General features: G+C 39.6%; 1 protein-coding gene across 2 annotated transcripts in view; it reads right to left on the reverse strand.

The window, feature by feature from the left end:
* LOC139691946 (LON peptidase N-terminal domain and RING finger protein 3) overlaps window positions 1–3,260 on the reverse strand; it is a 170,028-nt gene extending 166,768 nt beyond the window's left edge. For both annotated transcript variants that reach the window (XM_071589906.1, XM_071589905.1), the window contains exon 1: window positions 1,838–3,260. In XM_071589906.1, coding sequence (XP_071446007.1) covers window positions 1,838–2,537 — 700 coding nt within the window. In that variant the 5' untranslated portion in view covers window positions 2,538–3,260. The remainder of the gene's footprint in view (window positions 1–1,837) is intronic.
* Window positions 3,261–27,408: the final 24,148 nt, after the last annotated feature.

Genomic DNA, 27,408 nt, shown 5'->3' on the forward strand with positions numbered 1-27,408 from the left:
AATTAGAAACAGCATTAATTTTGGAAAATATCAATATGAATATTTCTCCATTTCTAAGAAACAACACCATTGTCAGGCTAACAGTGAAAGATAGAGAAAGAGTTCAATTCTTAAAACTCCTGCAACTGACATTATTTTTGCATCGCGACGGCAAAGAAATAACCTTAGGTGAGGGGGTTTAATGGGATACACGGCTACCATCGTTAATTGGAATTAACTCAAACTCCTCCCGTATCTTAAATCATTGTTACCCTAAAGAATGATTTAAGTTTTTTAAAATAAAATTAGGTAATTTATGAATAAAAACTTATCCGGATTCATAGCTAAGAACACCATAAATTATTTTCATTTATCTTTCCAATATTATAATTTTTCACACGGGAAATTTCAATTTAGCTTGCATTAAATATTCCGTCAATAACAAGCTAATACAATCACAAAGACAGAGAGAGGTCAATATTTTCACCTAGTCTGGGTTAGTCTGGACAATGACCATACAGACCTGTAAAAATACTTCTACATTGAATACAAATGATGATAAAAATCAAATAGGTTGAAAGATCATCTATTACCTTATTCCTTCAAGTGAATGATGAGAACAATAGTTAACATCTGGGTTTCCTATCTTATATTAAGTTTCAAGGGTTAGAACCTTCGACTTCTTACTTATGTCACTTTGTTCAAATAAACGTTTAAGTCGCTCCTAAAATGCAATTGCACTGTTGCTCATAATAGGGTCGATTGCACTGATTTGTGGCGCTAGAGAAATTACTATTACGATTTTGAACGCGAATACAAAATAAAATGTGTACAATTGACGAAAAACCAAACTCTCTGAGTTCATTAATATTTTGTAACTATCAGACCCACTAATACTGTAATAGCCTACCGATTATAAATGTTAAAGGTAATAAAAGCATAATAATTATTAACTTAATATTTCTCATTTGAATTAATTGTTACACTGCCTCACTAATTTTATAGTATTATTAAAATGTATCAATTAAATTATTACGCAGAGTATTATTTAAAATTAAATTATTTAAAAAATAATTCTTCTCTATAATATTAAATTGAATCAATAATATAAATAATCACGGCAATAGAAAATATTTGCAAAAGTAATAGGAGTAATGGAGAGCCGCTGATAACATCGAGTGGATTAAATAATATCAGTAAATAATTCGATGGGGATGCACCTTTTTTCCATGCACATATTTAAATAAAACAAGAATAAAATATAAAATTATTAACTTTAAAAACAAAGAAGAATACAAGTATATAAAAAAATCCGTAAATGTGAATAGAGAGATGGAGGATGAGGCATTAAAACTTATTTGAATCTCGAGCGAAACGACATGATTGGGAAACCATGCTAAGCCAAGTTTTCTTAATCAGGAGCGCAAGCTTTCAAAACTGGGATCTGCCTAAAGCTACAAAAAATATCCCACACAATGATGAAATAAATGATGACTTTCGCAACTATTCACATAAGTACATCATAAATATAAACTGTCAGCCGAAACATTATGCCAAGCTCGGGAACCATTATTTAATTGTATGATTTTATTAATTTCCTCGCGCAAGTCACCAATTATCCAATTTATCAGTTACAAATGCTGTTCACAGATTTATTTCTTCTGATTCTAAAATAAGCAAAATTGAGGACTTGGGGCATGATACTCCATTCCGATTAACACCCAAAATAGGTTTTAAACCAATTTTCAGCATATTATTCACGAAAGATCTACCTGAATTCCCCTCTGATTCTCTCTTCTCACATTAATGGATAGATTCCATAAGTATAAAATTTAATTAGAAAAAATTGCCGACTCACCTAGGCGGACAGCTTCGTCGTATTTCTGCAGCGCCGATTCCACCTGGTTCCTTCCGAAAAGCTCGTTCCCCTCGTCCCTCAACTGGACTGCCTTCAGCTCCGGCGCCCACCACTTCTCCACCAGAGACTTCACCAACACGTTGGTCTCCAACGGACCCCCACCATTCAGCTTGTGACCGCACCTCACGCAGGGCTTCCCGCTCTCCGCGGTCAAGCACTTCCTGCAGAATGTGTGACCGCAAGGGGCGGTCACTGGCTGGTAGAGCACTCCCTCGCAGCACGGACAAGCAAAGCACCCGGGAGCCGAGAGCAGGCCGGCGGCCGCAACTGCCCCCCGACCGCCCGGGGCCCCGCCCGGCTGCCCACCCGGGAGCCTCGCGCCCCTGTGCGTGGGGGCTGAGGGCGGAGACATGGGCTGCTGCTGTTGGCCGGCGACGACGCTGCTCAGGGCTTTCTTGGGACCGGCGACGGCTTCGAGGAGGCCAAGGGAGAGGTGACGGAGTCGATCGGGGGATGGGACGGCGTCTGCCCTACGGCAACAGTAAGAGTAAACCCCCATCGCCTCACGGAGTTTCCCGGACCTCGCCAACGAGTCGGCGAGGCCGAAGTGAACGTTCATGGACCCACCATTGCAGCCACGTGCGCCGCGGTCCTCCAGCTCTTGCAGCCTGTACGCCCGATTGGCGTAGCCGTCTGCCATGGCGCACCACAAGGCCTTTCCTGGCGGTAGAGGAGACGATGAGCGTTGGTCACAGAACGCGGGGCGCGAGAAAGGATGACTCAAGGAAATGACGCAAGTGCCTTAAGGGGAGGAGGAAATAAGGACTACTATTCTTCAAGAAATAGATAGCGCGCGACTCTGAGATACCCAACTGTCATGCACGAATAACGGAAATAAACATCAAAGACGCTTCAAGAAGGCTCTTACAGTATACAAATAAAAATTAAGGAATGTTAATACCGATAGGCGCAGGAATATACACAAAAATTCGACCGTGAACAGAAAATATTCCTTATGTTTTTATCTTCACCATAAATCACACTGCACAAAAGCACACACGGGAATTTGCATGAGTTAACGTAGCGATAACTCACAAACTAACAGTTGCTTCCACGAGTGGCTTCCCCGTTTCCTCCGGTCACACTCAGATCAGCATCGCTGGAATCACCAGAATGGCACATGTTCGTGTTCACGGTATTCGTAAAAGAACACACGTCTGTGACAACGATGTTCCACCCGCAGACAGTTGCTCATTGAAAATAATCTGGACTCCATCCTCTTAAGACTGAACAAGAAAGGTCTCACGAAAAGCATTCACTAACCGCTAAAAGCTTGGGCGATCGCCACGTATGGAATCATCAGGTATATCCACTTTAAAAACGCTACAATACGGAACCTCACCTCACGAACTCGACTCTACTGCTTCACCATCACCTGTCGTCTGCCCATGCAACACATCTGACAGCTGAGCAGCGATTACTGCCAAACGTATTACATAAAGGTCACGTGCCCGTGAGGCTCTCGCGTGATTGGATCGTTCCAACGTTGGCTTAAAGGCGGGCCCGGCGCGCTTGACGATCTCAGAGCCATAATTTCCTTGCGGGAAATAACGGAAGTAACATTGAAAGCCGGAGATTAAAGGCGCTTTTTTCAAAACGTATATGTCATTTATAAGGTTACCAGCACCCGTCGGAGAAAGGATTGTCTGAGTTTATGGTTTTGAAGAGACCGCAAAACAAAATTAACTTAAATTTATAGAAAGTTTGCGATTTTTCCAAATTCAATAGCTGGTGTGCTCAACACGTCACAATGCTTTAAATTTGAATGATTATGTAATATGGTACATTCGTATCCAGGACAGAAAAACTATATTTTCTCTTACGAAATACATTACAACAACTAACTTAAACATTTTTAATCACTTGTTTGTTAATTACGTTCTTGATGAAACAATGCAAATACTAAACACTTCATTGTTTTTAATTGTGGGAACGTAAGTGAGCCAGTTGAGCCAATTGAGATTTAAGGTAAGACATACAATTAAACGGAGGTGCTTTGCATTTATATCTTATGTTATTTATGGGGTACAACGGTATACAAAATGAATTTGATGGTAGCCTAACATATATATTATATCTATTTTCATGTGAATTAATATATATATATATATATATATATATATATATATATATATATATATATATACATTCTACAATCTTAAAAAACTATGAATGTTCCACATTTTACGTTGAGAATTGTTGGCTCGCATTGAATTATAATTTTAGGCTTAAAATGTGAATATTTTTCCCTAATAAACATCTTGGGAGTCCATTTCATAATTGTGAAACCTTCGTAAGACATCTACCCTCAAACTACAATTATTCTAAGTCAATAATAGTTTAATTGTTTAACTTCGTTTTATCTCATTTCTAATTGCTCAAATTTCCAACGGTATTGACCTAGGTGATTCTTTTAAACAAAGGACAAATGTGAATATTAATCTGCTTTATTTTTTCAATTCGATCGCGGTGCACTTAAAATATATGAAGAGTTTAAAAATAGAGTGTAGTAGCTCGAAAACTATGTAAGTGCAGATAAATAAGATTTCTGAACTAACTTTTCATGTAAATACTTGTTCAAAGGAGCAACAATTATTTTATATCCAATTTCCCAAATTATCATGGGTAAGAAACGCCCTTCGTGATATAAGCATTCAATAATTTAAACAGAGAACTAATGTTTCATTTAAAAAATACCCACGAATATGGAATGCCGATGCGGATGAACTATTGCCATTAAAGGATAGAATTTAAACTACACAATAAAAAAGCATAAAAGATACGTGAGATATGAAGAAATATCGAGAGAAAAACAATGTTATTTTCAAAAATAGAAGACTCCAAAAGTAAAAGGCAAATTTAATGACTCCAAGGCTTTCAGATTGCTCCCGCGTTGATCGATTCTCCGTCCAGTACTTAGAGACTTCTATAAACCATAGCAGAAGCCTTCCCAGCTAGAAGTTAGCTAATAACAGGAAAAATGTTTCTCCGAGAAGTGAGCAAAATATTTATAGTAAAAGATTGAATAAAATTTAAGATAGCTTATTCATTCACACAGAAACTAATCCTAAATACTTCGGAAACACTGTCTTTAAGACAAAAAAAAATGAACCTGTAATCGTGCTGAACCACTGTTGTCTACTAGTTGTGTGATTTGCTATCGCAAACGAAGGGAAATAAGAAATCTGGCGTTCATTTACACAGTATCGTACAAAACACGTTGGACGAGTGGCAGGGGATCAGGTCAACAGCCCATGGTTACATAACTGTAGGGAGTGACGAATTTATCTTTAGTGTTAGTTAAAATGAAAGGTTACGTAACAGCAAGATCTTTCTACCAAAAATGTCTCTGCGTCCATCACTGTTTTTGTGATCTCAGATTTGTCGAGGGTAGCACAAGGGTTTTAATGTATCAATGCGGATACATATTTTTCTTAATTAATTCCTATGGCCTTAATTTGTTGACTGGAGAAGGATGAATAACTCCTCCGTTTCCTATTCCAATCGCCAGTCTTAGGTCCGTCCGCCGGCAGCATTCATTGCTCATAAATGAATTCAAAAGGTTAGGACACCAGCGCCGTAGGTTCGGTTTGAAGAAAGATCCAACGCTCTTAAAAAACCGGTGCGCCCAAACACCTTCCTGGGAAAAGGAGCCTGTAAAAGGAGAAGTAAAACATTCTTGCTTGATCTTACACTGTGGGTTAGACGATTTGGCCGTCGGGAGTATGGCAGAGGAAAGACAAACCTCGATGATAGGAATGAATGGCCCATATCTCCGTACTTATGAGGTTTCCATGGTTGGTAACTATGCCTGTCACATAGCCATGGCTTCCATAATCCTCTAATTTCTACTCTCAATCCCACTCTCCTCTATTTTCCCCACTCCCTCGCCCACTTAAGTGTTGTATGTTTTGAATCAGTCTACAAAAAATTAAAGATTTTTTGATGCAGCTTGTTCTGATGTGGATTCTTGTGTGTCACACTTAAATATTTAGATCTTATATCTCAAACCGCCAAGAGCATCTGTGGAATGGGATGACAGGTAATCAGTCATTTGAGTAATTATTGACCATTACCATTGGATGTCAATTAGTTTTCGAAACGTTTAAAATCTTATTCGAGGTAATTCCTTTTGTGATGGTCTCGAATAGAGTGTGGTAGAACAAGCAATGTGAGGAATTGAAATGTTTTCAGAGAAGGGGTGCGTTAATCAGTAAGGTGAGAGCACTGTCAGGACATAAAAAGGGAAAATCGTTGCAATCAATCAAAGATAAGTCAGGAAAAATATAAGTTGAACCAGAAAATATCCAAGAGAGATGGAGGGAATATATACGACAATTTTATGGTAAAGGCATTAAGCCCGTAAGGTTGAAAAAAAAGGCGAGTATGACCTACGTGATGATAGCCTAGGCATAGGCTTCCTCGCCACCTAGATAGAAAAGGCATTAAGGGAATTGAATTGGAAGAATTTTTATGAATTAATTTGTAAACTTAAAATGAATGTACCAACAGTCTTGAAACAATGGAAAACGAAAAAGCCAAGACCGTAAATTGATTGGCACTGGGTTTGTTTAAGAAGGTAGGCAAAAACAAGGTGACCCTCGCGTTCCTCAATCACATACAAACAATGTCAAAATTAATAAAGGAAACAGGCTTACAACTACTCGACCGCTAGGGTGTGTTAAGGAATAACAGTCACTCTCGTGAATCGTATTCACACGCGCACTCGGGGTTTGTAAAGATATCTCGTACGCCAGGGACTCGATGATCTCACACAGTGACGAAAATAAATTTTAAAAAAATAAAAGATCAAAAAGAAAGGACCCAAGTTCACGTTCGCAGTCACTTAACCACTCAGATGTGTTAGAACTTAGTCAATCGCACTCAAGTCACTCGATCAGGGTTCACAAGGATTCCTCCTATGCCAGTGACCTGTCAATCTCACAGATGAAATTAGAAAAAATAACACGGATGGACACAAGTTCTCGCTCTTTCACTCAACCACTCGGGTGTGTTCAGAAACAGAGACCTTTGCGTATCATACCTACTCACACCTTTGGGGTTTATACGGATTTTTCCTCCGCCAGTGACCCATCACACGTAAGTTACGAAACGAAAAAGATAGGACTTACGTTAGCGCTGTATCACGCCTTTACTCGGGTGTTTTAGATCTTTGTGAATCGTACTCGCTCTGAGATTACAAAGATCCTTTCTATGCTAGTGCTCCGTCGCGCGAACAGTGACCAGAGGCGCGGAAACATGGTCATTGAAGTAGGATGATAGGCATGGATTGGAGGTTTTCGAAATTTGAGTGTGAAGAAAGATGGAAACAGTGAACTGGACTGAAAATGAAAGAGACAATGAAATGCCATGAATAGTGGGGTAAGGGAAGGGATGGCATGGTAAATCAGAAAAGAGACAGGAAATATGAATAAAGAGTATTTTGATAGGCAATAGGATTTTGAAGACTGTGATAGAACGTTAGGAAAACGATGGAGCGGAAGGAATAAAATAGGCATGTTGGACGGAATTACGAGTAAGGGAGGAAAGAGGTATGCGGTAGTGAAGAGGGAATTAATTAAGCGCTCGATTTATGGCTGTGTTTTTTGTTTAGAGGGGCGGGTAAATGTATTTTTTATAATATTTTAGGCGAGTTGAAAACCTAGTTTGACTTATTTTTCCTGGATTGACGAATGAACGGGACGCGGTTTCTCTGGCTGGGTTCGAGGGAGGGGTGTCTTAAAAGACTGCAGACCGGCGGTAGTTGGCTTCCAACCTTTGCGGAGTGTCGATCGTTCATTTGCGAAACCTTTATAATGTGACCTCGGTACGCAGTCGCATTAACCGGTTATTGGAATAGGGCTGCGCCAACAAAATTTCCGTGAAATTGGGCAAAAACAGGAAAGGGAATTATGACATGCTCAAGACTGCTTATGGTGATAAAGCCAGGGGTAGATGGGGTGTTTTTAAGTGGGACAAGTTGTTTCGGCAGGGTAGAGAAGACGTTGAAGACGCCGAACGTTCAGGAGGCCCTTCGACTTCAAAAAGTGACGACAATCTTGCATGAAGGCTTTATTAGACAGAGATCACAGATTAAGTGTTCGCATGGTTTCTGATGATCTTGACATCCTTACAAGTTATGTGCATCGACTTGTGACTGAAAGCATGGCCATGAGAAAGGTGTGTGCGACTTTGGTGCCGGGAGTGCTCTCGGGAACAAAAGGAAACTCGCACGCGGATATGCCAAGAGCTCTCGACTACGTGTGTGTGTGGTTTAAATTTAACAGACAATGCCGCACCAGACTTCTTCCTCTCCCCCCATCTCAAATCCGTGCTGAAAGGACGCCATCATGGCTCGGTGGAAGCGTTACCACAGACCGTGACGAGGGAGCTTAGAAGTATTTCGGGCGCCGCCATCCAAAAGTGGTACGAGGCGTGGAAAACCCGCTGGCAGCAGTGTGTGGACGCACAAGGGTTCTATTTCGAAGAGTTTTTGGTGAATGTATCAACTCCGGCAATAACTTTATACACTAACTTTGCAATTTACAGTGGAATTTTTATTATTTTCCGCAGCCATGGTTTCGTTGTCACATAACATCATAACCCTGATGATGTTGTATTGCAACTGAATTCCTTCTTTCCCTAGAGGAAGGTGGTTTGGCCACCGAAAATTCGGAACACTTTTGAGTTTCATTTGTACGTGTTTCTTTGTGTCTTTGTCCGGTAAAATTAATGTGGACTTAAACTCATTTAGTTGACTTTGCTAAGTAGGAACGCATGGATTACATGGCGCAAAATTTCTATGAACAACAAGCCGTTTTTTCAAGTTCCCTTTGAGTGTGCTCCTGAAAACTCTTGGCAAATTTTTTTTTAGATCAACTCCAAATATTCTGAAGTTACACACACCGAAAAAACGTAGCTTTAATTTCCCTCGACAAAAATATGGTTTAATTGTTAATTTCAGTTCGGCAACGACGGCTTTATAATCAATAAACATGTAATTTATATGTATCGTATATGGACCCTAACACGGGAAAAAAGGGTGTTTAAGGAAATATAAAATGTTCATAAAACCGACAATAATTAAATTCTGACTGCTAAAATTGCTATCATAAATATTTATTGGTTTATGACAAGACAATCGATTAAATTTTAATCGATTAGGGGAAGATAGCTACCTTATTTACCACTGCTTCATCGCCAACCAACCACAAAAACATGATCATCATTTGACAAGGAATTTCCATAACATGAATTCGTTATTAAATAACTGTGCACGCGTCTGAGTACAATGCCCTATTGTGGCATTTAAATGTCAAACTTGAGTGAATCTTCCTAGATGCGAGTTTGGCGGACGCTTTAGTGGTCTTGACGCGTTGAACTCGGACGGGTGTACAGAAACCGGAAGGGTGTGGATGATTATAGTTCTTCGTGAAGGTCAAAGTGAGCAAAATGATTTCCCACCTAGGCAAATTTCCCAACGATGAATTCGGCTTCATCATCATCGGCTACCAACCCATTGAATACAGATTGAGAATGGTCCCTAAGAGTTATTTTCGTGAGCAATTCCTCTTACTCGCTATCCATCATTTGTTTCTTTAGTTCTCCATGTTTTTAACCTATTCTCATGCCGTCCAAAATTCCTACTCTCCTCCTTTCCTCCAGAATCCCGTTTGCCCGCTATTCTTCCTTCCTTCAGTTCGCCCAGCATCCCACTAGCTCTCCATATATCCTCCACACACTTCTTTCTACATCCGACGTTCACCAAGAAACTCCCTCTCCTCTCCAACGTTACAAAATATCGGGAAATGGGGGCAATAATACTGTTATGCAGTTAAGGCCCATTTAAAATGCTGCGCTCTACGGTGGTGCCTTCGGTATTTCGTCGTTCTTCTATTCACAAACAAAGATGCTGCTTCTAATCATACTGAGGTCAAATGCAATCAAATGTAAGAGATATAAGAGTGTAGTATTTTTTAATCTATGATTTTCATGGCTACACCTATCTCACAAATATAAGATTATCATAGTGTCTTCTGTGTCATTACCGTTCCTTAGATAAGAGGAAAAAATGGGTTTATAATAATTATAATAAAATTCCCATACCAAAGCGGGTGCCCAACGAGCGGAAGTATTTGAACGGTTCGCTCGCTTCCCACCTCGGGGGTACCAAGTGATGCCGTGCGTTCAATGTAGTGACCTCATTACCATAGCCCCGGGCATATCTTTGGAATAGATACCGATATATTTTATGCCGTGGATCGGAGGAAATATTTAAATCTATTATTTTTAAATTAAAGTGCCCTGCAAGCCACCGCTAAGGTGTGTGGCAGGGGGTGAGAACACACCAGGTTAATTTTGACTTGAATATTTTTACCCCTACCGCGGTCGGGCAATATTATTCTGATCCCTTATCCATCATGGAAAAAATGGCAGCTTAAATCTATCTGTTCTACACTTAATCCCTCTAATTTTATTGACATCTCTCCTACCGCAGTGCGATGGGGGTAATAATGCATTTTCAACAGCAATGCTAAAGAGACATCCTTCCAAATTATGAAAGAGATTTCATCTGTAATTTTACCTTCGCTCCGTGAGTCATTCCCAGCCTAGCTGCTTCAATATTTTGGATACGCTAGCAAGTTTATCATATCAACGTTTTACAGATATAGCTCCTCGATGCTGCACACGATCCGATTCGACAATTAATTCAACTTCGTGAGGATCCCATATACTTGCAGCATATTCTAAATGAGGCCTAACCAGCGAAATATAGCCTTTCTCTTTGAATTTTTCATCACATTTACCCCACATTCTTCCAATAAATCCTAATTTTTTTAGTTTGTTCACATATTCCCCGTATATGCTTCACCCAGCAGAGGTCGTGAGTGACGGCAACCCTGAGTATTTAACGTCTACACATTTTATTTTGATGCTATCGATGCAGTAGGCGTTCGGGAGGGAGTTGCTCATTTTTCCAAAAATTCATCATATTTTCCATCAATTAATTTTTTAAGCTTAACTCTAATTGCCAATTGGCGCACCAGCGTTGCATATCATTTGATAAAGTTGTTGTATACTCAGGATTACGGAATTCACGGTAAACCACTGCACCGTCGGCAAAGAAATATATCTTACCAGTGACTGCAGAGTCAATGTCGTTAACATAAAGTCGGAATAAAAGAGGACCGATTACATTTCCCAGTGGAGTACCTGAGGTAACTTCGAATGCATTTACTCCAGCTAACCCCATCTATGACTACTGTTTGCACCCGACCATGCAACTCTTCAATCCATCTTAGGTTATTTTTATTTATGCCATACGCTTCTAGCTTTGTGAGGAGTGCACTATGAGGTACTTAGTAGAAGGCTTTCTGAAAATCTAGAAAAATCGCGTCCACTGGAACATTGCTCTCTTCCGAAATAAAAGTATCATGAACAAATGGCGCAAGCTCTGTCTCGCAGGATTTACCTTTTCGAAAACCGTGCTGATTTTTCCATAATAACCTCTGATTATCGAGGTGTCTCACGATCGAACTAGCAACTGTATGTTTCATAACATTACACGAAATGGATGAGAGGGAAAAGGTCTGTAATTGCTTGGTTCCTCCTTGTCTTCGTTTTTAAATATCGGTGTTACGCTAGCCGTTTTACAATCTCTGTGGACCATGTGATCTACCAGCGACTTCTTAAATATTATTTCTAGATACGGCGAATATAGAATTTCTGAAGCTAGATCTGTAAATACGCATACGAGCGGGTATTTCATCGGGACCGGTATTTATTAGGCTTCATATTTTTCAGCAAACGATATTTCCCATTGCACGCGATTTCAATTTTGGGCATCGGTTGACCGGCACGATTTGTTGCGCTATCGGAAGTATTCTGTTAGATGTTGGTGAAGAAGCGTTGAAAGAAGGAATTTAATAAGTTAGCCTTTTCCTAACTGTTGGTTACTCTTTCGCCTTCAAGGTCCAGGCCTAACCCCGCAACATAATGCGTAGGCTGGTACGAACTCGTGGCAAGTGAATCTCCCGCCAAAGCACAGTAGTTAGCCATAAAACCCACTTGGATAAGAACACTCGGCGATTATCGTCTGGCTCGCCGACACCTTTGTGTGCGTAAGTGTGTTTGCGGTGGTTTTGTGGGGATGGTCTAAGGCACTGAGAGGAAACCCCTGACCTTTTCCCGCGGTGGCGCCACCACCGCAGACTCCCGGCCGGGTGAATTCGCTCGCACCAAGTGCGCCGGGCGGGCGGCGAGTCCAGCAGAGAGAGATGCAGGCGACTCAATAGTGCAGCAAGCGCGCTTAGTCAAGGTCAGAACGCTTCGATGCACTTGTGCCCTCGCTTGATGGCCTCACTCGCCGGCAGCGGTCCCGAGTCTTGGACGTCGGCGAATGTGCCTCCCTTTAGGCTGCGAAGCAGACTCCGATCCATCGGTTGAGTTGAGAAGTTGATTGGCGTCACACCGGATTTTTTTCCACCTCGCAAATTTTCCTGTCCATCCTTCATTTTTCTCTAACAATCCCTCGATGGCTTCAAAATTCCAGAAAAGGTTGGCATAGAGTATATCCGGGATTTGGATGGGAAAAATCTACATTTCTCTTTACATTGGCTTCAAAATTCCAGAAAAGGTTGGCATAGAGTATATCCGGGATTTGGATGGGAAAAATCTACATTTCTCTTTACATTCACATTTCACACATTGAGAGTCACCATGAGGATTTGTGGAATCATCAGTCAATATTTTCATTGGCAATTATTGGCATTAGATTTCATCGGAATAACTAAGCCGATAGAGAGCAGGGCTACCGACCGATGGACCTGGGTTGGATCCCTTTGGACACACCCAGCTTCACCCAATCTATATAACTTTCCGGGCATCCAGATAGAAAAGAGAAAGAAACTGGTATAACTATAATGATGAGTAAATTTCACGCACCGTCGGGCTTAGTTTTGGATGAGTTCTACCCTCACCTATCAAACCGATCTTCGAGTTGATACGTAACATTGGTTTTTATGCTCAGATCGTTCAAATTGTTTTATGAGGTATTTCCTATTGTTCTGATGATAAATCGTGCTCTAAAAAAGGTTGTCATTATGTAGACAAAAGTTTCTCTTAACTTAGTCAGAACAATAGGTACTTTTATTTCAGTGAATATATGTGTTTAGATATAATGTTATACGAGGGTCATCCGGAAAGTAGTACCCGTTCGTGAAATAAAGACACAAAAGTAAATATTAACAAACATAAAAAATTTTATTTGAAAGAGGATACTTTAAACTACTTCTCAACATAATCTCCAAGCAAATTAAGGCATTTGTCATAACGTGTGACAAGTTTCTGTATTCCTGCTGCATAGTCCTTCGCCGCCAGCTCATTGAGATACGCGAGGGACCCATCTTGCACAAATTTTTGCATAATGCAGATGGTGTTTAACAATTTCATGAACAATTGTTCGAGAAACATTGGGAAAATGCTCACAGATGTCATCAATTGTGACGCGCCGATCGTTCCTCACGAATTCGTCAACTGAGCTCACCAGTTGGTCTGTAATGACAGACGGTCTCTCCGAACGCCAATCGTCGTGTGTGTTCCCCCTCCCCATGTTGAAGTTGCGACACCACCGCCGAACAGACGACTCGTCCATTACATTGTCTCCATACACCTCCTTTAATTGGCGATGAATATCACATGGGCGAACGTTTCTTGCATTGAGGAATTTAATCACTGCCCTCACTTCACAACTGGCGGCGTTCTCAATTTTTTTAAACATTGTAAACAATCACAGAAACAACACAGGCAATGCTAGCGTCACGCAACTTGGCTCAGAGAAGGCAGACAAGCCACTGAAGCTATCTGACCTCGTCCAGCGGCTACTCGCGTCGTCAGCACTTCATGCGGCACGAACGGGTACTACTTTCCGGATGACCCTCGTATATAACCTCATGTGCATTGTGCATACATACGTGTGCATATACGCCTCGCAAATCCAACCGTAGTTGCCCAAGGGCCGTCGTTAAATTACGTAATACCATTTTCGGCTTTTTTATCCGTCTTCCCTTTTGAAAATAACATTAAGCTATGCTCTCTCTTACGTAATTAATGACGCTAAAATCTTACGTATCTATCGGCGCTAACAGACACATTTTTTCCAAAAAATAAAGAAGGTCATTTATATTTTACGAAAGCGTTTTTCATGTCGATCACTGATTAGTTTAGCTAGAGGTTTGTACTTAAAAAGCATACTACTTTGAAAGTCAAATTGTTTTTATTGAATGGTATTTGAATACATGCAGTGAAATTTAACAAACATTTAAAAAAAATGAAGGCAGTGGGTGAAATAATTCAATAATTAACCTTATGTAAGATTGCATCTGAATAACTCTCCCGTAAGACAACGTAATTAAATAGCACACACTCCCCCCTCCCCAGCCCCGAAAGCCCCCTTACGTAATTTAAGGACAGGTGGTCAATCTCACCTCACTCCCCCTGGACGAGAACGAAGTCGCACGTCTGAATAACTACCTCTCACTCCTCCCCGACCTCCAGCATTAACCATATCAGCATCGTCATCGACTTCTCAAATTTTTGCCGAAACATGCAGAGGCGTGTATTCTGGAAATCACGGCTAAGTACCCTCGACCCGCCCACCATTAACGATTCATTCAAAACATTCCATCAACCCTTCCAATTCCAACCCACTTCAGTCAAGCTAACCCGTAGAAGCCTTAACCGAAGTCTTCCTCACCAAATTAACAGACCAATCATTCCTCAAGTCCCTAAAGCCACCAGAAAACCTCGCCCACTGTAATGAACCGTATGAAAAAGGTGTCTTCCAATTAGGATATACTCATTATGAAAGCAAGAAGAGGTTCATCCGCCGTCTTATTAGACAAAGGTGAGTTCGCGGAGGCGTTTGCCAAGTGAATGGTCCCTCATCTGTAATCCCATTCCCCAAGCTCCTCACCCAGAAATTCCATATTTTTAATGGATTTGAATCTATAGAAGTCCTTTCACTAACCAATTTGACAATTCTTTACTTTCATAACTCCAAAACCCTTCACCTTTTCTCAATAGCTATATTACACAAACCCAACTAAACAATTTCTAACGCTAATTCTCCTACTGAACAAATTTCTCCTTTTGTAGACTAAAATTTAACCTGTTTTCAAGACCCTCCGCTCCTCCAGCAAAATACTCCTACCACATCCTCGATCATCCACGCTCAATAAAAATTCTGTCTAACACAAATACCCTCACACCCACAAAAGCTGTAGCAACCCTGTTAGCTAACCGCCAAGTAAAGAAGGCTCAAAATTCCTAGTACATTACCTCTACCAACATCAAACATCAGACGATCTCTCCACTGGTCTCCTCATCCACTTTTCCAAACACGTACTCAACAAAAAAGCTTTCACTCTAAATAAATATTTTCATTTACAGATAAATACAGCGTAATTTGCCACCGTATAGCACCGAAAAAGGCCAAATTATTCATGGGCTACTTATAAAACCTTCGCCGAAAAACAAACCTTCAAACTTCACTTATGGGCAAGATAAGCATGTAGTCAACTTCCTACTTTTTCGCCAAGGAGACAGAACTCTGTCCTCTTTAATATTTTGCTCGGCCCCGCCGCGGTTTCCTTCACCTCCTCCTTCTCAACTGCCGACACTATCACCTCTTCTCTAACGCACCGCTTTAGACATTGATATTCAATACAATTAGGTCAACAACCTCGGCCACGTTAAATCCAACAACAATATCCTCCATTTAACAGTAATAATCTGTTACACAAAGGAGGTTCCATCACTTCTTCCCACTGCCTTCACGGCCCCCTTCAATTATGGTATCTCCCTACAGAAAAACACCGAAATTCTCCAAGATCCTTGAACAAATTAGCGGGAATACCAGAGGACAATATTCAACAGACAAGATTTTTCCCACCGTCAATTTCACACATCGCCACAGAGCAAATGACTGAAAACATCTTAATGCAATACCACTTTCTTTCCTGAGGTAAACAAAATCCGACGCATCTTAAGAAAAATATAGCACCTTTTAAATAACCATGACTCCGTGTCACCCATCCTCACACAGAGTTCTCCATCCCTTGTAAACACCCCACTGTGCCATCTCCATATCCACGAGTCTCTCACCTCACACACCCAACTCCTTCCTACATCTCTCGTCTCCGTGCAATCGCCCTCGTTGCAAGTGCTGCATTTTTCCCAACACTGAACTTCTTTCCCCAGCAACATGCATGTAAAAACATGGCAACTGTTGATTTTCACGCAACGCTGTCCTTTTTACTACATTGACGGAAACGAAAGCATGAGAGAATTTGCTCAAGTTTTGTGAACAGCTGATGATACTGAAAATATTTCGTCATTGTCCACCAATAACTTTGACTTTTATGCTTATCTCAAAGAATATTTGAAATAGAATTCGCCCTTAATTAGTTTGGACTTTCCACCCAAGGGCACGACCACTATCACTCTAGCACTCCACTGTCTTTATCAATGATTCCATCGCACCTCGTACAAACCGATTCCTACAACCAACGTTTTCGTAATTGTTTCTACACTTCAATCGTAGAGACTCTCCTCCCTGAATTCGCCAGTGGTATTGAGGAGAGAACTTGTAAGATGGCTCTCAATTGGTTACATAAAATCTTTAAATTACCTGGTTAGTATCTTTCACTCAGATGCTCCCTCCCTTCACACGCCCTCCTTCCCCTCCTGCTCTTTCCGCTTACCCACTGATGTCCCAAACCCGGCGACCCTCATAATGCCATCCACCCTCACCCACATCTTCCCAATTTCTCTTGACCCATTTCCATTAAGACAATTTTCCTTCAAAGGCAGAATGCTCGATTAGAGCCTCATTGCCAAAATTTACTAGAATTTCGAACATCCCAAAAGTGCGTGAGAAAACGCGAAAAAGACGTGTGAGAAATTTGACAACATGGGAAAATTCAAGTAGCAACAACTCTTATCTCTGGACGGCAAAATTACGCCGTAGCCCCAGGGCTGAAGGAGGGAATGAGACCGGAAGCGTGACTTCACGCGGAAATCACCAGCATGAAATCAGGAAAACGATAAAATAAGTCGCTATCACATTGCTGCGAGTGTTAGGAATGATATGGAGCTCTAAAACTTAGGGAAGAATAGAATTCATATGAACTAGTATTCTAAGATGGGTTTACAGCAGTCATTAATTCTCCTATACCCTGTGTTAGTTCTCCTCGGTCCCGGTAACAATTCAGTCTTACATTACTATTTCTTTGGCCAAAGTATTTGCCCATTGACCCACCTAGTAGGAACCTTTCCCTTTATTCCCTTCTATTAGTTTCCTAACATATCATTTTGTTGTGCCCAATTCGTCTGGATCTTTTTTCTTGCGTTGTGTGTCTTCATTACGGCCTTTTTCTACTCATCTATTCTCTATGCGTAGTCATTTCTCACTTTATCTGAGCATTTCATCTTCAGGCTCCGCCTTCAAGGAACAGGTGCGACGTGACATCGTGGGAGTTTGAGGTCTGTGGCTAAGTTTGTCATCAGGAGAATTTACAATGACCATAAAATTGTTATGCAATGGAAAACGGGCAGCAGAGGACAAGGAAGCTCAGAACTCAGCGTGGGACAGGTATGATGTAACGTCATCACAGTACTCTGTGGTATTAACTTAAACGTAATAGTAAAAGTAACTCATATAGGAAGAATGATCACATTTAAAAAGCTGGACACCACTGCCAACGAAGGTAAGTAAATCGAAAAAATTCTCGGATATCATAAAAAAGAACATTGAAATAACTGTCACTGAAACTAATTCATAGAGTATTTTTATCAGCTCTTACGGAAGTAGGATTTTAGTTCAAATACACAGTGAAATAAATACACGGACTTGACTCAAATTCTGAAAATCTTGAAAAAGAAAACTTCGGGTTCACTTATGGACTAAGTTGATATTAAAAATCTGCGAGCCATTATTAAGGGTGCGTTTAGCGCTGATGGAAAAGTTTGGTGATGACCGACAAGAAAACGTCCTTTGCAAGCCTGAACGGTCATGCTATTTATTTCCCCATATTTCCGTTACTTTCTTCACAATGAATTTTTCCCTCTTTCTGTATGATAGCGGATGACCAATCAGCCTCTCCCGCACGCCCCACGCTGGCTCACAGGATATCGGGGTACTGAGAGCACATCAGGTGTATTGTTGAACTCAAGATGTATAAGTTTCATGCCGAGAAGCCCGCGATTAGTACGGCCAATTTCTCACTTTAGAAATCCTAGACAAAATAGGGTAACGATTAGCTCAAGTTCTACAAATAATGAGGAGTGAGGTGGGGATGCAGCAAACAAAAAGCGGGTGGGAGGGAATGCGATGGCGAAAACGTGACGCATCACCTATATAGTGTAGTATAAAACTTAAGTCTGCTCTCTAAGAAAAATATAATCAAAAGTAGACTTTTGGTTTAGACGATGTTTGAGGTAGGGATTGAAATGAGTGATGAGGAGGAAAGGAGTTTTGAAATTTTATCAAGGCTAGCTATTCACGGACCGCCTATATCGTACGTGCAGATGGGTATTTAAATTGCCAAGAGGAGTAATGATAAAGAGCCGAGATAGTCATGTTTTCACCTCCAGTTACCGCCCGGGGCTAAATTGTCAATTCACAACTCCTCGTCGGCCGCAGAAGCAATCATCTAAACGGTCCGTCTAAATTCCAGGGAATTTGTGAATAGTTGGCATAAATGAGAATGCAATTTAACCCTAATACAAGGTATGGGATTCAACATCATCACTGGTTAAGCAAAGATTGGTTTGACGCAGCTCTCTACCCGATTCTCCCATCCGCTGTTAACTGTTTCGTGTATCTCAAATTTTGGGTCTTCCACCATGCTCCTGCTCGTTTAATTTTCCTTTAACTATCCGTTTAAATATCAGGTCACCCTAGAGGACCCGAAAAATTCTATTATAAATAAATCCCGTGGCATCCAGAAATAAAGTTACTTCTTGCTTCACTAACTCTTCATAGGAACTCTTCGTTAGTAATGAATAACTGATCGTAGCACTTTTCCACTTGATAAAAATATTTTTATTTACGACCGGGTTTCGATGTATTACATCATCATCAGGTCGGATGTAATACATCGAAACCCGGTCGTAAATAAAAATATTTTTATCAAGTGGAAAAGTGCTACGATCAGTTATTCATTATGTTCGACTTCCACCACATCACGCCTGAAGCTACTCAATTTATTCTTCGTTAGTAATACCATTCGTCTGTTTGATATGCTTGTTTCTCCAGATACTAAATTTGCAATGCATCCAAACTTCTCATTTCTTATGCCTATTCTTCGCGGTCATTTTTATTTATACTGTCTATATTTGAGCATTTCAAAATGGGCCCGAAAAGGTTGTCCTTTATTTTCAAAGTTCTCATTGGGTTTATTTCAGCTTAATATTCAACTAATGTTGGTTGAATGTCATGATTAGTTATATTGGTATGACCCATATCATCTTTATCGTGCTTTTTTTCGAAGCCTCAAATAATTTAGGCTTAGTGAGGCCATATATACATTATTAATGCTGATCTGATTTCTCTATTTCTCAATCTCTTGCAGAATGTATCCAGTAATTATTTCTTGTGACTATTTAAAGCAGGAGTTGTGAACGCGGTAGTATTTGCTATTGTGACGAAAATGAAAACATATAAAAAAATATGTAGTATTTATGAGATGTGCATGTGTAGAAGTAAAGTGCATAGCATCTATAATATTTTATTTTTAATAGTATATTATTTTAACGATGGCATTAGTATTTATTTGGAAAACGGTGGTTTTTATATGGTGACCTCTTGTCCGTGACGTAACTGAATACCGAAAGTGCTTTTCTTCAACTATAATTAAGTGTTTTAATGTCGGTGCGGTATGATGAAAAATTATGGTTTTCTTTCACATCTAATATTGGTAACATTAATTTGTGGGCAACATTATCGGGGCATATGTTTTATAAAAACTGATGTAAAGAAATATTATCGTTACTCCATTATGGTAATGTGATAGAGACAAAGTTAAACTTTTAAAATTAAGACATTTTTTATATTGTCTGTAACCCAACAACATTTTTATTACGCATCCAAGGAAAGCGTAATACACGCTCAGACTAAATAATTGGACCTGGCTTAAATAGAAGTATCCTCCCAATGAGACCATTTATTCATATTCGATTAGGATTGTACCTCCTTAATATTTTGGAGTTCATGGGCGTTGCATTTAATATTTAGATAATATACGGCTAATATGGGTGGCTATGCGGCAAAATGCATATACAATCCTCAGTGCGTACGAGTCATGAGAGCTTTCAATTTCCAGAGGTCGGAATATTAAAATTTACGTAACGAAGAGGAAGAGTGTAGGTGGGCTGAAATCACTATGTTTTAGTGTTACGCGGAGGATGCGGAAAAAATCTCTCGGAATGAGATTTCGTTGGCGTTTCCAACACAAATTTCTTTCAAAGATGTAAACCTCACATTTTCCCCAAATATGTTTATTTAGCCCTGGTAATTTTTTATATGTTGAGAGTGGAACTTTTATAGAGTTATTTATTTATCATTTTTCTGGATTAGATAAGAATGCCTCTGTGATATTTCACACCAAAGTCACTGAGCAGGGAAAGCGTTTCTACCCGATCACTTCGTTCTGAGGGGCCTAACCTGCTTCTCTGTTTCGGAAACAAAATTTAGACAAGAAATAAGAGCGTTGACAGAGGGTTAAACGGGGGTTCATTGGTCCGCCACCTAGATGGTTTAAGATAGAATAAAAGGAAAGTACTACGTATTTTCCACACACTGTTATTCGGTACTAATAGTTTCAGGGCATTAGTGTCATCTTCAGGTACAAACAATTTTTGGGCTTGGCAGAGATATGAGAGGTACTAGAGTGCTTTAGGGTGGGGTTGGCGCGGCAAACGGGGAAGAGGGCGTTCAGGGTTGATAGAGGCGGTAAGATAAGGACTGGAGTAGAAGAGAATGGTAGGAGAATACCCTTTATCCGCCCTGAAGCCATTAACGGCCTGGGGGGAGGGACGACGAATATTTCATAAACACCATGGTTCATTTTTTAACCTAACCATGTTAAGAAGAGAAAGATTGCGTGCTGAAGTTTTGTGTCATACCTTGAAAAGCAGTGTAGTGGAAGAAGAGGTGATCACTGATGAACAGGATTTGTTACTCTATCGCCACTTCAGCCTACCTGCACCCATGATAATGATTAAAGGTGGACGAGACCCATTTCGTTACTGTGCAACAGGACTCAAGAAAGAACAGGTCGCTGTTATTTACAGTCACTACTAGATAATTGTCATGAAAAATCTCAAACCCCTTGCCATTAGCTACTTGACGAATACAAGCCCTCCGTAAAACCTTCTGTTATCTCTTATCTGGCCCGCGACCAAGGCACTGCGTTGTGGGTGAGCCTCGGGCCACCCAAGATGGCTCTTAGGCCACCCAAAGTGAGCCTTGGCTCCACGAATGGCCCGGCGTGCAGGGCGACAAGCCGCGAATAAAGAAAACTTCGGTCGACACGGCGGGGAAGAGAAGATGGCAACGAGCCGACCGCGAGCTGGCGTCTCGATCGGCCATTTTGGTATAAAATCCATTTATTAATTACCGATTTATCTCCAGCTCATCCTACCCAATTCCATGTTCGGCTCATTCTTTGGATCGAGAGGGTTCTGCCTACAGTTTAGAAGGCTGGCATCTTGCCCGAGACTCACGTTTCGATTTGGTAATCAATCCTCGTGCAGTATCTCTCGCGGCATTCCTATCAGGTTTTGAGCTAAAAGCACTATGTTGATGTGTTTCCCCTGGGACCGTCCGGATTTCCTCCCCGAAATCTCACCCAGCTGAAATCAACGGAACGTAGCCTCTTTCATGGAGTCCTTAGCCGCCCCAAATGCGGCGACGGCGGTTCGCCTGAGAGTTGCATTTTACAGAATGAAAGAATCATTTTATCTAAGCAAAGAGAAGAAAGAGTGTTCTCGGCGATTAGAAATCAGACCAAAACCAAGGGATTTTAGCATGTGTGCCATGGAAAATGAAGCATGTCTGCGTAAGGAGTATTTCAGAGAGACAACGTAGATATGGGCCTATTAAAATGTCGAAACTAAAAAAGAGCACATTCATCGGACATATTTCATTGCACGCTATCGCTTGATAAAGTAAGTAATCGAAGCAAAATTTAACGGAATGAATTACATAGGTAATTCCATCAACCTAATGATGTACTTGAAGATATTAATGACGGACGGGGACAAGGAGTAACATGAAGGTATGTTGCTAATAAAATAAAGAGATCGGTAAGTTGAGTGGAGAACTATGTGAAACTTACACTGCGATTGATGACTGTTGACAATGGGGATTTCCTCTTGATCCTTGCGTCGCTTATTGTGACTGAAATTAAAGTAGAATCTAATACGCTCTGTAGTTTTCCCAATTAATACTCTGCTTCTGGAACCACTAGAGCATCCCAATGATACATCTGCCTCCCCTTCCCGTACTTCAACATTTTTCTGTTTGATTAATGATCGGTTAATGAATTGAGGTTCCGAAATTCATTTACCAGTTAACAGCTAATTCATGGTAAATGTTTAATTCAAGTTTATGGTCGCTTTAATAATGATATTGAAAATACAAGGCTTAGAAATGTATTTGGAAGACGTATAAGGAGATTATATTCAGTGAAGGAACAGACGAGTTAAATGGAACCAGCCCGAACATGAGGAAGCAGTTGAGAAAAACCTAAGTTTGGAGGTTACTTTTTTTATCGACATCAGCTAGACATGGACTATTGCTGCGACTGGGAGAAAAAGGTTAACAGCAACGGGAAAAATGTGATTAATTTGAAGAATGATAGAAATAAAACTGATAGATCAATTGAAGAATGAAGTCTCTTGAAAAGTGGTGAGTAGGGATATCTGTGGCTGGCAATGAAATTAAGAAGACGAGAGAAACTAATTCAACATATAGTATACTGGGGCTGGATAATTTACTGGAGACGGTAGTTGTAGAAACCATTAAAGGGGAAAACTAGAGAGGAAGACGAAGGATGAAACAAATACCTAATTTTGGATGGCGGGGCGAAGAAATGTGAGGAAAAGAAGAGATTTGTAGGAACTAAGAAGCTTAAATGTTTGTTACAAAATAATTTTCTGATCGATAACCAATGATGATGAAATTTTTGTTAGAAGAATAGAAATAAATAGAGGGTAGAGGAAGTTTAACGAGCTCTGTTGTTAATTTTTTTGGCCTCCAACAGATTTAATCTCAGTGCCCATTTTTTTCAAATTTTCGAGATCTGTTTGTCGTGGACCCCCACATTTTGGCAGAAGTTTTGGGAATGCGCAAAACAACATGCATAATTTACTGCACGATCTCCTTAGCATTTTCCTTCCATCTTTTCTTCTCGTGCTCCAGTGGTTTGGGGAGGTACCTGGCGGGTTCATTGTTACATGAACGTGAGAACACGTAGGAGGTGCCCATCTTATAAAGTGGTATTCTTTGAGTCTTTTTTCAGAATACTCGTGTTCTTCATATTGGACTGGGAATCGAATTCACTAATAAAGATCCATCTAACTCGCAAACCTCCCAAAGGTGCACAGCAGATCGTAAAATAGTTCACCAATGGAAGGAATGTGGAGTGGGAAAAGAATTTTGTAGATCGGGTGAAGAGTATTTGTTTCTATAACGTAACGACTATATTAAAATATACTTCATTATTAAGCATACTATTTTTCGGTATATTATTAATAATAATAATTCTTGAGTAGGTATAAAAAATAATTGCGCTACGTGCAATTTATTTAACTCCAGGTGTGAAACCGACCGCTCCAACCACATTTTTTCTTTAGTATATCGTTTATTATATTTTATTACCCAGATGCGAATGGACTGTTGGCCGAAATTGTCAATAAATCGTAAAAAAAGTTTGATGATTCGGGATTCTTCATCCTGAATATGTCCGATTTAACAAATGGGTGGAAATGTGACAAAAATTGATTATTGTTACAAAAGAACATGTAAATAAATCCTAAAATACTAATATTTCAGTATTTAAGCTTAATTTCAGCGATAGATCATTTCCGTCGTTACTATTTACCAACGCAGATAGCGCATGAATGCGCAAGGAAAAAAGATGGGAAACATAGTTTCCTAAAGGAAAAAGTCACTGTGTGCCCTCAAATTATATACCTACACGCAAACATGCATTATCTTTTCAATCCTATTTAATTCAATGAATCTTTTTAAGGAATTTTTTTAAACATTTTCAAGGGCAATTTCTCATTAGATATAAAAGCAGCTCGGACGTATCCGAACATCCATCAGTGAAAGGGTTAATGGCCCTTTAGAAATAGGAAATAATTGGCACAATATAAGAAGCAGAGAAGGAATCAGGATTAGAAAATTCAACAAAAACAAGCCTTGGAGAACTTAATAGAAAACTATGTCTATGGCTCACATCTCTATTTTAATAAGGGGGAAATGAGGGTTTAAATAGTCGAAAGTATTTTAATTGTGAATAAAATTAAAAATTTTCAACGCTATTTATATGATGAAAAATCTCACTGAAAAGTCAGCAGCTATCCAGGATATGCGACCTTCCACGTTTTCACACTAGGAAGGAGAATTTAATTAGAACTTAAAACGTGAAATAATTGAGTCTTCCGGAATTATGCCCCTCGTTCGCCAAAGGAAACTAATACCGCGTCGGGTAAACGCAGCGTTCTTGCAATGCGTAAACGCGATGAACGAGAGGGACGAATGCTTAAACAAGACCAAGAGCTCACACCACCGCAGCCTACGCCAGCCGTTGTACCCGTTCCGGCCATTGTCTGCGGCCTCATATTAACCCCGCCCATGTCCAACCTCCTCGCCGAGCTCTCACTAGACAACGGCTCCTCCGCTCTCCTATGGAATGGTAATAGAGAAGGGCACGTGCGCACTTTTGAGCCACCGAAGTGCTTATGAAATTTTTCTCGCATGTATATATATATATATATATATATATATATATATATATATATATATATACATGCGAGAAAAATTACGTACACACACACAAGAATATGCATATATATTTGGTTTGGATCAACGTTCTAAGATATCCCCCTCCTTACCAACTGGACTTGAGTTGGTCTGAAAATTACCGAGGAATTATTTCGTGAACCACCGTGCTAATTTTCATAATTTACCGAAAAATCTTTGTATTACCATAATTTTAAATAATATTTAAAAAATGCCTCTTTAAAATTCCTTTTATCACAAAATTATTCTAATAGCTTTCCGCTAACATTCTTAGTTTTATTACTGAATCATTATATATATATATATATATTCATTCACATGGAAGTATTAATAAGGAAAAGGGATAGCAACACATCTAAAGGACGAACACATAATTATGTATGTACGTGTATTATTGTACATATATATATATATATATATATATATATATATATATATATATATATATATACTGAATTATGTATTACATATATAATTCAGTAAAGAAACCCAATACCTCATTACATTTACTTATGTTTAAATGTTTACATGACTTAAATACGACAATAGCAAGATTAGAAAGTGCATTAAGGTAAAGACGAAAAAAAATCTCATCCAATTGCAAAAGAAGACCAAACTGCACCCCGTCGTCATCTGCTATATGAAAATAGGCTCATGAATATAGGTTTGATCACTTCAGCCATTTTTGCAATTGGGAATTCGATAGCATAGTGAGGCCGCAGTTTACGAGGTTACCACGAGATGTGGTAATAAATTTGGTTTCGAGGTACCTTTTTAAGAAGCCAGTCAGTGCATTTACCATCTCCTACCGTTAAAATTCTTATATTTGATTAAGTTCAAGCGATGTATCTTCATATCTGGATACTAACTAGGACTCGTTATTTTTAGTGGGTAAGGAGGGTATGAGAAGACTATCGGCAATGGTGACGGAATTTAATCTAATTTTGCCATACATGGATCATAGAGTACTCAGTCGGTTGGTAAAGAATAGAGGATATCAGCCAAAAGAAATTTAAAGTTACATCTCTAAGAGAGTTGTGAGTTAATCGCAGAAATTTCAAATATGTATGCTTGGGTCAATCCGACCGTGAATGCGACACTTCTGTGATCACGCCGCACCTTTAATGTACAATGTAAAATTTTTAATTCTGACTCATTTTCCGCAAATTTTACCAAGTTTATCCGCCTACTACTCATGTGCATGAGCCAAAGTTTAGTGGTTTTTTAGTAATGGCTATTTAGTAATCTTTTCAAACTCGAAGTAACTCGAATAACGAAACACATTAGAAATTGACTGATTAGAAAATTCTCGCAAATAATTTTCTTAAATTTCCGTGATTATTATCTTAATTTGACTGAGGTCTTTGGAAATTACCATAAATTTTCATAATATTCACTGCATATAATCTGCACATTACACTATTATTTCAATAGCTCTTCTCTTCGATCGGTTGCATTCAAAACTGTACGGTCTTTAGAGTACTTGAGGAAGCTCGAGAAACAACTAAATGCAAGAGCATGTTTTCTCGTGTTTGAGTAACTGATTACCATTATAGAGAGATGAGGAAGTATCAAGTTTGTAAGTCAAAGGAAAGCAAATTAAGATTGTTTGTATGAATATGGCATAGGCGCTTATTTAACACATTTCAACGAATTTAATGCACACAGATAAGGAATGTACCATATCCCAATGTGATTTATGGTATTACTTGGTCCTTCAAATATTTCAACGTACATTGTGGTAAAGTAAGGAACACTTTCCGATGCACATCACAGTAATATTTTGTAAAAGAAATCATGCCTTGGAAAATAAGGTCGGATTGCGCCCAGCAACGGTCTTCGGGTTTTTACACCTTTTTATATTTTAAAAGATTATTGCAGAAGTTTTTGAGGGTTTATTTCTTTTACGATACGTCATTGGTTTTCCCATTCACGCATTCCTGAAGAATTATAGGTTTAAAACTCAAAATTACAGGAAAATTATGATAATTTTCGAAAATTACCATAATTTTTCCCGGAAATTTACCCAAAGTAATAATTACAATAATCTTCCCATCCCTAACGCCAACATCTGCATTCCTCCTTAGTTCCCTGCGCTTCAACATTTTTTTCTTATTTCATTCTTGACACTCTTTAGTTCCTCCCTTACGTCGTGATTCTCAGTAAACTGCTGTGCCTCAGATTGTGCCCAATTAGTATTCCTCGATCTTTTTCGGTATCTTCGGTAGGGCTACTCTCTACGTCCACCTACCGTAGCACTTCAGGATCGTCGAACTATTTAATATCCAAAGTTTTGTGAGGCATTGTTTTTCCTTTTTTCTAACCGTCTTATATCTACTATTAAGCCTGCATACGCTTGCTTGGTGCACGATAAGCCCTCGATTAACCGTTTACCCAAGCTGTTTTCATTACCTCGCGA

The sequence above is a fragment of the Hetaerina americana genome, unplaced genomic scaffold (assembly GCF_022747635.1).
Source record: "Hetaerina americana unplaced genomic scaffold, ioHetAmer1.1.p SCAF_4, whole genome shotgun sequence".
NCBI classification, from domain to species: domain Eukaryota; kingdom Metazoa; phylum Arthropoda; class Insecta; order Odonata; family Calopterygidae; genus Hetaerina; species Hetaerina americana.